At 40.5% G+C, this 13,681-nt stretch overlaps 1 protein-coding gene across 7 annotated transcripts in view; it reads right to left on the bottom strand.

The window, feature by feature from the left end:
• LOC121436439 (merlin) overlaps positions 1–13,681 on the bottom strand; it is a 93,157-nt gene that overhangs the window by 39,668 nt on the left and 39,808 nt on the right. For all 7 annotated transcript variants that reach the window (XM_041636330.1, XM_041636329.1, XM_041636328.1 and 4 more), the window contains exons 4-6: positions 13,435–13,518; positions 4,835–4,903; positions 2,731–2,813 (exon numbers count right to left, since the gene is read on the bottom strand). In XM_041636330.1, the coding sequence (XP_041492264.1) occupies positions 2,731–2,813; positions 4,835–4,903; positions 13,435–13,518 (236 nt within the window). The remainder of the gene's footprint in view (positions 1–2,730; positions 2,814–4,834; positions 4,904–13,434; positions 13,519–13,681) is intronic.

The raw sequence follows: 13,681 nt of genomic DNA, 5'->3' as shown, positions 1-13,681 counted from the left end.
AAGGAGAATGGAAGAACACGGTCACTGGGGCTAAGTGACAAGGGTGGAGGACAGACACTCACCAAGCTAAGTATTCTCAGCATGCTTATCCTATGGATTTACGACACCTGCAGAAGATAGGAGACAGACCAGACACCAGCAGAGCTTTTCCCAATCCAGAGTCTATTAAACACAAGCAGCAGAATTTCCCATCCCCGTGAAAATAAGAAAACAGACTCATTACACTGTCTCTTGGCTTCAATTTCACACTCTGCCCTTGGTAAATAGTGGCATCTGTCTCAAGTGATTAAAAAAAAAAAAGAATGTGGGGGTTGGGAGTGTAGCTTAGTGGTACAGCACTCACTTAGCACGTGTACAGCTGAGTTTCATCCCTTGCAATAGTAAAAAGAAAAACCAAAACCATGGTGTGTTATTTTCAACCTCAGATGAATTATTTAAGCTGTTGCCTTATCTCTGTGCACTTTCTTAACCCAGAGGTTTTAGGAGTGAACAAGCTTTTCTACACACTATGACAGCTTCTACTTTCCTGACTTTGTCTCTTGGGGTTAAGAGACAAAGGGGTTACTGTTGAAGGTTAAGGCAAGAACTATCTGAGCCATGAAACCCAGGACAGTGGATGAATATTTTGTGTTATAACTCAAACTTAAAGCAAGCTCTGAAGCAGCAGTGACTTGCAGAAAACTCCCCAATAGTTAAATGTATTGAAGTAATTCAACTCAAGCTTCCCTATGACCTTGTCCTTGTCCTTCTCTCTCTCTCTCATCTCAAAATGCTCTCAGATGGATTTTAAAAATTCACCCTGAGAGAACGCCAAGTGTTGGCAAGCAGGTGGAAGAACCAGAAATCACACACACTGCTGATGTAAATTGATTCAATTACTTTGGGAAACTATTCAACATTACCTATAACAGCAAAAACCAAGAAACAACCCAACAACTCAAGAGTCCTTCAACAGTAGAATGGATAAATAATCTGTTATACTAATATACTGGAATTCTGCACAGCCATGAAAATGGGAAAATTATTGCTACATGCCATGTACTCAAATCTCACACGATGATCTTGAGAAAAAAACCACTTAATATAGAAATTGGTGCATTTATCTAAAGTTTAAAATGGATGATGGTGGACTAGAGATGCAGCTCAGTGATAGAATGGTCAGCTGCCAAGCATATGAGAGACCATGTACTTGATCTCTCAGCACTACAGACTCGTAATATAACAATGGTAAATTAAAAAAAAAAAAATCAATGGGCAACACCAGTCTACGGGAACACTAATTAGAAATTGGGAAACTGAATTAGATGTGATGGCACAAGCCTTTAATTTCAACACTGAGTAGAGGCAGGTGGACTTCTGTGAGTATTGGCCAGCCTGAAATACATAGCAAGTTCCAGGACTACAAGAGCTACATAGTAAGACTTTGACCATAAAAAAAAAAAAAAAAAAAGAAACTGGAAAACTAGTTATCTCTGGGGAGAAAGTCATGGGCTATTTCTTATCATTTGTGATAAATGATCAAACAGTATACTTATGATCTGTCCATTTTGTGGGTATAAACAAAAGAGATACCTCAGTAGTTAAGAGCATTGTCTACTCTTCCAGGGAACCCATGTTTAATTTGTAGCACCCATAGTGCCCCCAAGCCATCTGTAACTCCAGTTCTGGTGCCACCTTCTGGCATCCTTAGGCACCAGACATGCACACCAGGCACGGTACACTGACATACATATAGGGAAACATCCATATACACACAACAAACAAAAAATATTGTAGGAAGCTGATTTGAAGGATTAGGGTGGGGGCTAATACAAAGATGATCAACATCTAAAGCTACCAGAGGAATACTTACAACAAACTACAAATTTTTGTGTTTTAATTTTAATTTAGTAAAATTGTAGGTTGAATAAAAAATATTGAAAGAAACCTAGGGTAGTGGTAACATTTTACTAACACTGGTGATGGACATATGCCAAAAGGCACAAATTTTTATTTATTCATATTATTATTTTTTGTCTGTTTGTATGTTTTTCAAGACAGGGTTTCGCTGTGTTAATAGTTATGGCTATCCTGGAACTCGCTCTGTAGACCAGGCTGGTCTCAAACTCAGAGGTCCACTTGCCTCTGCCTCCAGAGTGCTGGGATTAAAGGTATGTGCCACCCCTGTCCGATTACAATTATTTAGAAAGTAATTTAGTTTCACCTATCAAAACAAAATGTTCATGTTCTTTGATCACTAACTCTCCTCCAAGAATCTACCCTCAAGTCTTATGCAATTATGTAACAACATAAAATTATACATTGCAGAGTAAAAGTGAAAAGCAGTCATCAATGCCATCAATGTAGGCCTGAATATAAAAAAAAGGGCCTTCAGACAGAATGTTAAACTAAACTGCCAGTGAATGTATCAGACTTGGATATCCTGATAGGCAGAGCACAAGACCACTTTTAATTAATTAATTTATAAATTTGGTTTTCAACCCAGAGTCTTACACATTCTCGGCAAGCACTCTACTGCTGAGCTACGTGCCCAGATGGTCATATGCCATTTTTATAGCACAACAACAAGGATGGATGCACATGAAACTGAGGACCAACACTACTCCCAGTTCTCGCTTTTCCTTTCATATACTTCAGGACTGCATTCTGTCCTACAAGCATGTCCTAGTTTTATAGTTCTTTACGGGGGGAAGGTATGAAGAAATGTAAACAAGGATGAAGCAGCTTTACCTGGCTCTGCCCCGGTGCTCCGCGTACCAAGCAGTAATTCTCTCCTCCCACATTTCCGGAGTCATCTGATATAGATTTATCACCTACCAAAAAGACAGCAAGAGAAAATCCACATGCAAAGCAAGTCTGGATATTGTTTGCCATTTTTATAATTATAGTTCATTTTTACAAAACAGCAAAGCTATTTTTAAAAAGCTGCATGCAGGGAGAGTCACACACAGAGGTGGGTGTATACACAAGCACCATTCCACTGGAGGAGCAACCTGCAGGCTGCAGCATTCCTCAATCCTAACTGCACTCCTGGGCTGCCAGGGTGTTCATCTCAGGGACCACCTCTGACAGAAAGCAGTGCTTACTTATGCGGGCCTTCAACTGCAGAGAAGCCATCAAAGGATAGGTAAAGGCAGGGAAGGGTTGGGGAAAGCCTTTATTACCCAGTGACAGATGATAAGCAGGGCTATAAGAAGGGAAACAGCCAAAGGCTGCTTCTGTGTCTAATGAGTAAGATGAACAAGAGGATTAAAAGCCCCTCCACCTCATCTTCTCCATCCCAAACAGCTCAATTCTGCACAGAGAACACAAATCTCAAGGCTCCTTTAAGTCAATGCCACTCAACCACCTTTAGAAATTGCCACACCAGAAAAATAATCTACCGGCCACACACTTCCTAGCAATTAGACATTAATTCCACAAGCTCTTGCATTTTCTCATTTTGAGACTGAATCTCACTCTGTAGTTCAAGCTGGCCTTAACCTTATGATTCTCTTGCCTCTCTCTGCCTCTTAACTACTGGGAGTTCAGGCATGAACCGTATGTGCTGCAGCATCTTTTGTTTTCACATGCTTGATCAAGTGCAGTGGTATATATTACACTGTAATTCTATACTCAGTATATATACACCTGTAATTCTAGTACTCGGGAGACTGAGGCAAGAGGGTAGTGAGTTCAAGACCAGCTTGGACCACAGAACAAGGGCCTATCTCAAAAAATAAAAGTAGGAGCTAGAAAGAAAGCTCAGTAGGTAAAAGTGCTTGCTCTGCAAACATGTGGACTTGAGTTTGAATCCCCAGTAATATTAGGAATTGATAGCTCTTGGGAGAAGGAAAATCAATTTTCTTCAAGTAGAATGACCACACCCCAGGCAGCACACTCAGGAGTAGATGGCTAACACAAATTGGAATCCACTACTTTTAGTGGTTTCTGTTGTTGTTTAAGAGAGAGAGGAACATAAAGTTGGGTGTACAGGGAGGTGGAGGGATATAGTAGGAGGTGGAGGAGGAGAAAGAATATGATCAAAATATATTGCATAAAATTCTCAAGGAGCTGGGTGGTGGTGGTGGTTCACACCTTTAATTCCAGCACTCGGAAGGCAGAGGCAGGTGGATTTCAGTGAGTTCAAGGACAGCCTAGTCTACAAAATGAGTTCCAGGACAGCCAGGGCTGTTATATGGAAAAACCCTGTCCCAAAACACGAAAAACAAAAACAAAAAATTAAAGGAATAAGCTGGGTGGTGGTGGTACATGCCTTTAGTCTCAGCACTCAGGAGGCAGAGGCAGAGTAACTCTGTGAGTTCCAGAACAGCCTGATCTACAGAGCAAGTTCCAGGACAGCCAAAGCTATTACACAAAGAAACCCTGTCTTGAAACAAACAAAAAGCCCTCAAAAAATAAATAAAAACATTTAAAAAAAACATAAAAGGGGCAGGCATGATTGTACATACATGCCTATAACCACAGCACTGAGGGGGTAGAGACAGGTAGACCTGGAATGCTCACTGCCTGGCCAGCCTAGCTTAAATGGAAGCTTCCAGCTGAGAGACCTTGTCTCATGACATAACAAAGAGAGAATAAATAGAGGAAGACACCTGAAGTCCTGCTCTGGCCTCTGCATGTGTGAAAGGGCTCATACACCTGCATACTCACAGGCACGCACAACACAACACACACTAATAAGTAAATATGCTTAACCAAGAGTCCATAGTCTTTTCAAGATTATGAACTATGTAAATGAGCTTGTTTTGTACTTCCAACACTCCTTCAAGTCATTCAGAGGCTTTCATTCAGCTACATTTGCTGTTTTCCCAAAGAGAAACTGATTTCTTACCCTTTTTGGAAGCAATTCCTCTTGAGCTAAAAATCCTCGCTTATGCACAGAGGGGTCATAGTCACCATACTGGAAGGAAAAGAAAAGAGATCATGTGATAGAGATTCTAAAGACTATTGTCATTTCTGAACAAGGCTCAACTCAGTTGGTCCCTCCTTCCAGTTCCAGGGAGCAATTCAATTCTGATGACAAGATTTCAACCTTGCCAGTTTGTTATCCTTGAATGAAAATACAAAGCTGATTATATCTATGAGCAGAGTTGCAAAATCCCATAAGGGATGGATAGGTGATGTGCTAATAAGAATGTGACATTTGTATGGAAATAGTCTGTTTCCTAACCCTCAAAGAAAGCAGTCATTTCCAAACATTAGCGTTGGAATGGAAACAACAAAATGCAACTGTGAAAGCTGTGATTAGCGAAGTGTGATAAGGGCTTTACCTACAAACGCCTCTAAGTGACTGGTAATTGGAGCCAACTGCTAGGTGGGACCAGGGAATACCGCAGGCAATATTTTTAGTACTTTTGCTCAAGGCTCTGAAAATTGCTTTTGGAAGATCTGCTATCAATATTCTCTGTCATTCCTACTGCACAAAGAAACAAAAGGTTAACTGATACAGCCAAAGCTGTAGAGCTGGGAACTAGTGGGACTTGCAATCTACATTTCTCCTCCGGAGGAAACAACTCAGATAGTTTTTCTCTTTTTAAAAAGAGTACTCCTTTGTTTTCTAGAAAACTTAGGTCAGACCAGAGAATCATCCCAAATCAAAGAACGGGCCGGGAATGATGCTCAGTGGCACAACACTAGCCTAGCATGCATAAAGCCCTAGGTTTAAGCCCCAGGCCCAGGTATAAAAAGAGACTGTGGTTAAGCATGGTGGTGCACACCCTTAGTCCCAGCCCTTGAGAGGCAGAGGCAGCTATGAGTTAGAGGTCAGTCACGGTTACATAGTGAGACATTGCCTCAAAGTAAAATAAAAATAAATATGTGAGAGAAACAGAAATATATGCACAAAATCTATCTCTTAGCAGTCAGCAGTCAAGGGGTTCTCTCTCTTTCACATCTACTTATTTGGGCCAGAGTACAATGCCTCAGTGCTCATGTGGAGTCAGTCCTGTCTTTCCACCATGTGAATTCTAGCGGTCCAGCTCAGGTTGGAAGGTTTAGCAGCAAGGCCTTTACCACCTCAGCAGTCCAGTGTTTTATATCTCTCTTTTCTTTAATTAAAAGTTTTATTTCATTTTATGTGTATTAGTGTTTCATCTGCACATTGTATGTCTATGCCCCATGTTGTGTGTGCTTGCTGTCTTTGGAGGTCAAAAGAAGACATCAGATCCCTGGGAACTGGAGTTACAGATGGCTGTGAATCACCACATGGGTGCTGAGACTCAAGCCTGGTTCATCTGCAACAACAGCTCCAGGGAAGTCAGCCCCTATACTGGCCTCTGTGGGACCAGGCATGCACACAATACACATACACACACAACGTAAAACATTCATACAAATAAATTAAGAACCATTTATTTATTTATTTATTTATTTATTTATTTATTTATTTATGTGTTTGTTTGTTTTTGAGACTCTATGTAGCTTTTAGGAGCCTGTCCTGGAACTTGCTCTAGATCAGGCTGGCTTCTAACTCACAGAGATCCACCTGCCTCTGCCTCCCAAGTGCTGGGGTTAAAGGCATGCGCCACCACTGCCCAGCCTAAGTTTTCTTAAATGAGAGCACTAGTCCTGGAGGACCCTGAAGAGACCACTAGAGGGCTGCTACAGAGGACTTTAAACAAGGCATTCTTTCTTAAGCCACAGCATCCTCACCTGGAAAGCGAGGAACAAACTGTAAAGAAACCCAGGTAAGCATTCTGGGGTGGTGCTGGACCCTGGTGAACGTCAGGCATGAGCATCATGGCGACCTTTGCATTACTGAAGACTTCATAGAGATGACTGAAAGCCATGATAATTGTATTTGCAAGCTTTTCAACACTTGTGAACCAAATTTCAATGCAAAAGTAAGCATATATGCAAAGTTAAAGTTGTAAATTCAGGTCTCAAAAGCTTGCAAGATTAACAACCCCCCTTATTAAATTATACCAAGCTCCCAGCTACTACACTGACCAAATATATTCCATCTGAGCAATGCAAAGGTGGTGAAGATTCTGCTGAAAGAGCTTCTTCACTGAACTAACTCCACTCACAACATCAAAGCTACCTTAATGTCTATTTAAAAAACAAAGGGGAAAAATGCTGGTGTTGTGGCAGTAAAAATAAAAGAAAGCCATACCACACTACAAATGGAAATGACTATTCCTCATTTTTTATGTAACAGAAGCATTATGATAAGATCGAGGTAAATTTACTGTGAAAGTAAGAAAGGTGAAGTCTCAAAGCTCTGAAGCTTTGTGGGTCTGTTTGTAATCTTATATTCATCATTTGGTATTCCTGTATTAAAGAAAAACCCCTAAATTGCCTAAATTTCAGAGCCTACAAAACCTGTTTTTATGCTGCCCCTTATAAACATCTTAAATTTAAATGCAAGAAAGGAAGATTGGGGATGTAGATCAGTAATGTAGCTTAGCATGTAACAGATCCATGTTCAATTTTTAGAATTAAAGCAAACCAAGCAAATATCAACACTTTGAAGAACTGACAATTAAGATAAAATTTTTGGGGTTGGAGACATGGCTTAGTAGTTAAGAGCACTTGCTGTTCCTGTAGAAGACCTGGGTTTGATTCTTAGCATCCATATAGTGAATGATAACCATCTATAACTCCAGTTTCAGGATATCTGATGCTCTCTTCTGGTCTCCTTGGCAATTGCATGCACATGATACATAGACATACATGTAGGTAAAACACCCATACACATAAAAATAACTAATTAAAAAATTTTCAGCCAGGCAGTGGTGGCTCATGCCTTTAATCCCAGCACTCTGGAGGCAGAGGCAGGCGGACCTCTGTGAGTTTGAGGCCAGTCTGGTCTACAAGAGGTAGTGCCAGGACAGGTTTCAAAGCTACACAGAGAAATCCTGCCTCGAAAACCAAAATAATAATAATAATAATAATAATAATAATAATATTTTTTCTTGGGTTTGTGATATAGCTCAGCAGTTAAATTTTTGCTGCTGAGTCCAATGATCTAAGTTCTATCCCAGGAACCCATGATGGAAGGAGAGAAATAACTCAAGGAAGTTGTCCTCTGACCTCTACATCCATGTTACAACCCATCACAACCTCACCCCTGCCAAATGAAAAAAAAATGTAATTTTTAATTATTGAAAAAACAAACAAAAAACAAAAACCATCGTGCGTCTGTGAGATGCCTCAGCAGGCAAATGTGCCTTTGTTGAGTCTGACGACCTGAGTTCAATTCCCAGGACCCACATGATGCAGGGGAGAGAACCGACTCTTCTAAGTAGTCCTCTGACTTCCACATGCGCGCTATGGCAGGCACACACACAATAATACATAAATATCTAATTAATTCTTTTAAAATATCAACTTCCCAGTGGTAGCATACACCTTTAATCCAAGGACTTGGAAGGAAGGGGCAGGCAGATCTCTGAATTTAAAGTCTACAGGGCAAGTTCCAGGACTGTCATGGCTACACAGAGAAACCCTGTTTCAAAACAAAAAACAACAAAAACAAAATAATTGCTCTTTGCTGCTTTGGGCTGGGAGTAGAGCTCAGTGGCAAAGTGCTTACTGACCTGAGTCTGACCTCCAATACTACAATGTCAAAGAACTCACCATTTATTTACACAATTCTCTCTCTCTCTCTATCTCTATCTCTCTCTCTCTCTCTCTCTCTCTCTCTCTCTCTCTCTCTCTCCTATTTTCAGGAGGCTAGGTGTGTGGGTATCTCCTATGTTGCCCAGGCTAGCCTCAAACTCTTGGGTTTGAGCAATTCTCCTGCCTCAGACTCCCAAGGAGCTAGGGACAAGTCATCTGAAAAGCCTAAGCTAAAAGGAGTCTCTTTCTGGGTATTGATCTCCTCTCTGTATGCAATGGAAAAAAATCAGACCAAATGTTCTAAAAGGGTTCTAATAAACAAAGTTTGTCATTTATTTTTCTTAATCTCTCTCTCTCCCTCCTCCCTTCCTTTCTATTTTTTTTTTTTTTGAAACATGGTTTCTCTGTGTAACCCTGGCTGTCCTACAGCTCGCTATGTAGACCAGGCTGGCTTCAAACTCCTGAGTGCTGGGATTGAAGGCATGTGCCACCATTCCCAGTTTATATATTTTCTCTTCTTTTCTTTGTAACCATCTGTGTAAAATAGATATCTATTACATATAGTCACTAAATTCCATATGAATCAAGGATATAAACCTATAAACAAAAATCCATAAAAGTACCAGACAAGAGAGGGTGGGAACAATAGTGATTGGTGAAGTCATTCTCAAGACTGACACAGAATAGCAGACAAAGGTTGCTATCACCATAGATGAGCTCCTATAAATCAGTAAGACAAAGACAAGAACATAGCAGAAAAGGGGCAAGTCATAAACAGTCACTGCAGAGTAAAAAAGAACAAATGGCCAGCTAACCCTGGAGATGCTTAGTCCCATTGCAAATCAATACATTTAAAAAAACAAAAAATAAAAAACAAAACCCACTGTTTTTCTGAAACAGGACAGCAAAACTTCAGAAGACTGATCATATCCATTGTTGTGAAGGATGTACAAAAGCAGGTGTTCTCACATGTTGCTGCTGTAAGTTAGATCAGAACATACTTCTAAAGGCATTATTTTTGAGACAAGGTCTCTGTATGTAGACCTGGCAGACCTGGAACTGGTCAAATGCTGGCCTTAACACTCACAGAGATTCTCCTGCCTCTGTTTCCCAAGTGCTGGGATTAAGGGTACGCACCACAAAGCCTGGGCAGACTTATTTATTTTTAATTTATGTGTATGCTTGTGAGCCTTTGTGTGTGAGTATATGTGTACCACATGTGTGCATATGTGTACCACATGTGTGCAGGAGCCCTCAGAGACCAGAAGAGGGAACCGAATGCCCCAGAACTGGAGTTACAGGTTTGTAAACTGCTGAGAAGCAGATGCAGGTCTGATTCAAGAACAGTAGTAATAAGCACTCTTAGTTGTTGAGCCATCTCTCTAGCTCCATCTCACACTATTCTTTTCTTCCTTCTGAAAGAGCCTACAGGCAGCACAAAGTTTCATGAATGATACCCTTATTCTCTCCTAGTAATTTTCAGTACAAACATATTTCAGAAAGAAAGAAAAACACACTTGAAACACTAAATTGTCCATATAAAATCAACAGGTGGCTTAAAAACTGCAAGATGGTTTTGCTTGTCATGTGACTGATCTATTCTTTTGATTCTAGCATAACTCAAACAAGAACCAAGAAATATGGTTCTTGTTGACTGAACCATGTGATTAATATTTGTATTTATATTTTGAAGTTAATTGTTTCTTTATGCTTTGGGATTAAGTGTGTCTATATCATCCCAACAGCTGAAATACTGTAATGAATACATTTGCACACAATTATGTTCCATGTGTTAATGAGCTCAGTTTCACTTCTCCATATTTCTAGAATTTCTTTCTGTTTCAGAATGGCTAGGAAGAAAACAAACTGTACATAATGGAAGGAATAAGTATGGATTACCTAAAAGTGTATTTATTTGAAAATGACATGATAGTATACATTATGACCCTAAAAATTCCATCAGGAAATTCCTACTGATAAAAACTTTTATTTAAGTAGTTGAATACAATGTTAACTCACAACCAAGAAAGAAATCAGTAAAATGACAGCTTTTGCAGTACCCACAAATCATGTAAAATATCCTGGTGTAACTCTAACCAAACAAGTAAAATATTTACATCATAAAAACTTAAGACATTTAAGAAGGTATCAGTAAAAAAAAAAAAAAAAAAAAGAAGGTATCAGTGATGCCGGGCAGTGGTGGCACACACCTCTAATCCCAGCACTTGGGAGGCAGAGGCAGGCAGATCACTGTGAGTTCAAGGCCAGCCTGGTCTACAAGAGCTAGTTCCAGGACAGGTTCCAAAACTACAGAGAAACCCTGTCTCAAAACACCAAAAAAAAAAAAAAAAAAAAAAAAAAAAAAAAAAAAAAGCATCAGTAAATAGGAAGATCTACTTTCTACTTATGAATTGGTAAAATTAATATATTAATAATGAGCATCCTACCATCAAGTTGTTTTTGTTTGCTTATATTTTAAGTGCATTGGTACTTTGCCTTCATGTATGTCTGTGTGAAGGTGTAAGATCCCCTGGAGTTAGAGCTACAAATAATGGTGAGCTGTGTGTGGATGTTGGGGATTGAACATGGGTCCTCTGTAAGAGCAGACAATGCTTTTACCCACTGAGCATCTCTCCAGCCACAGTGTTCATCTTGTAAATGAAACTAGAATTTAGTGAAAGTTAATGTTTGACCTCCACAATCTTCACTAGACAGTGAAGGGGCAGGAACAAAGTGCTGGGTCAGGCAGCCTAGACACCTGGGTTTCCAGCCTGGCTCTACCCTTCGTCCCACTGTTTCAATCTTCATGAAGAGGCATGTATGGTAGAGCACTTGCCTCACGTGTTGGGCTTTGGGTTTTGTCCCCTGTACCATGAAAACAAAACACAACAAAATAAGTGGCTTGTACATTTCATAAGTATAGAAATAACATAAAAGCATTTTGACCCTGAACAAACCATTCATCTTTTTTGTTTGTTTTGTTTTTCTTCAAGACGGGTTTCTCTGCGTAGTCCTGGCCTGTCCTGGAACTCACTATTATAGTCCAGGCTGGCCTTGAATTTACAGAGATCCTCCTGCCTCTGCCTCCCAAGTGGTGGGATTAAAGGCGTGCACCACTACACCCAGCTCATTCACCTTTTCTAACCTTTAATTATGTCAGCTTTGGCTTCCAAAAATACTACATGGGGTATCTTGTGAAATAGTCTGTTGAGCACTTTGATAAACATTATAGATAAGGCTCATTCTACATATGTGCTCACTATTAACCAGTAGTCTGAGAAGCTGGTAACATGGTTTCCTGAATTCAAACAGGGCCTCACTCTACAGCCCTTGCTGGCCTGGAACTCACAGGGATCTGGCTGCCCTGTCTAGTATTAAAGGTGTGCACTACCACACCCAGCCTGAATACAGACTTTAAAAGCTAGAAATTACCTGTATTTGTAAGATTTCTAAATTTAACACCGGAAAAAATAGTTCGAGCACCTACCTCCATATGAACCACATATGTTGTCTGTGAATCACTTTCATCTCCAAATTGGCAGAAGCCAAATAAGTAGGGCTTTCCTGCAGTGAAATCTGTTCAAGCAAACATCTGCTGGTTCCTTGAAAACAATCCCATCCCTCTGCTCCCAAATAAGTGGGCTTTGAATTTGTGACCCAAAACCCATAGCCTTTGAGACTGAGGTAATATCCTTGAGAGCTTGGCTGGGTTTCAAATAGGAGAAACATGCAAAAAAGGGGCTCAATTCTGAGCCAAGTACATGGATTTAAGGAAAGAAATGATGACTGCTTTGTCACTGTTAGGACTGAAAGGATACATTTTTCCTGTTACTAATATTCTTGATCAAAGCATAAAAGGAGCATATGCTTTACTTGAACCACAGCCCATTTCCTGTTTTCTCAATTATTCCTTTTTCAAGGAAGGTATAAAATATAACTCTAAAGCCATAGATTCTGTCTCTAGCTTCACCCATGAAGCTACCAAAGACCTTGGAGAATCACTGAGGGCAGAACTCGCTCTAGTGCCTGCATCGGACAGTTAAGAGGCCTCATGTCTCAAGCCCTGTGCCTACTCAGCAGACACTAATGGGTCATCAAATGACTAAACTGACTCTGTGCTTCTACTGGCCTGACCAGCACACACACTTTGAAGCCCTTTTCCCATTCCAAATGGCAAACAAGTCATTCCTGGCTTTGATCTGAAAATGTGAGTAAGGTGGGAAACTCAAGGGTCATCAAACACTCTAGGTGGCCTTATAATGGGACAGAAACTCAGTGATGCTCCTCTCTCACCACTCCTGGTCTGCTGTCTAACCGAGAATAAACGACTTTAGGCTGATGAGACAGCACCAATGGGCCTAGCAGGCTCAGCAGACCCAGCTCCTAGCCACATGCACAAAGTATACTTACTGGGGCCTCACCAGAAGTGTGGCTTCTAAGAATGTATTCTCTGGAAAGATGAGTTTGGATAGAGAATCTGGGTCCTGTTCACCTAAAGGCCTCATTTGATCATAATTAGAGACCATAAATTCACTTTCCCTGACTAATAAAACAAAGCTGATGCAATGAATGTAATGAACCACATGTGCATAATGAGATTACATAGAGAATCCATCTTTTTGAATGAATTCACTTAGAATGAATTGTAAGTCATTAGAATGATATGCTTGTCACTTGTATACACAATATACATATATACAAAATATGCAGAAGTTATGGCAGCAACAGTAGATACCCAACTCTCATGGCATCTCATTTTCGGGGGCAAGTTGTTCTGAAGTCTCCAAAATCCAAAAAAATGGAAAATTGGAGCCATGCTGTGGCATGTTAATGCTGAGGAAGAATGCATTTTTCTTTCTTTGGACCCACCTTGGCCTGGACAGCATAGGAAGCCAAGAGCACTGAAGCCTCAGGAGGGCAGTAGATCTTTTCATCCAAAATCTGTTTCTTCACCTGAAAGGGGCAAAAAGAGAGAAAGGAGAGAGAGAGAGAGAGAGAGAGAGAGAGAGAGAGAAGGGGGAGGGGAGGAGATCATGAGATGGCATGTTTGGAAGACAGCAGTCCGCCTGGTCACAGCGGATGGCTGCAGGTATTCTAAACGAGGACTGCCAAAGCA

This window comes from Microtus oregoni, unplaced genomic scaffold, assembly GCF_018167655.1.
Source record: "Microtus oregoni isolate MIOR12 unplaced genomic scaffold, Mior012 000049F_ref0000343, whole genome shotgun sequence".
Taxonomy (NCBI): Eukaryota; Metazoa; Chordata; class Mammalia; order Rodentia; family Cricetidae; genus Microtus; species Microtus oregoni.
This window is presented reverse-complemented; position numbering and strand designations above follow the sequence as displayed.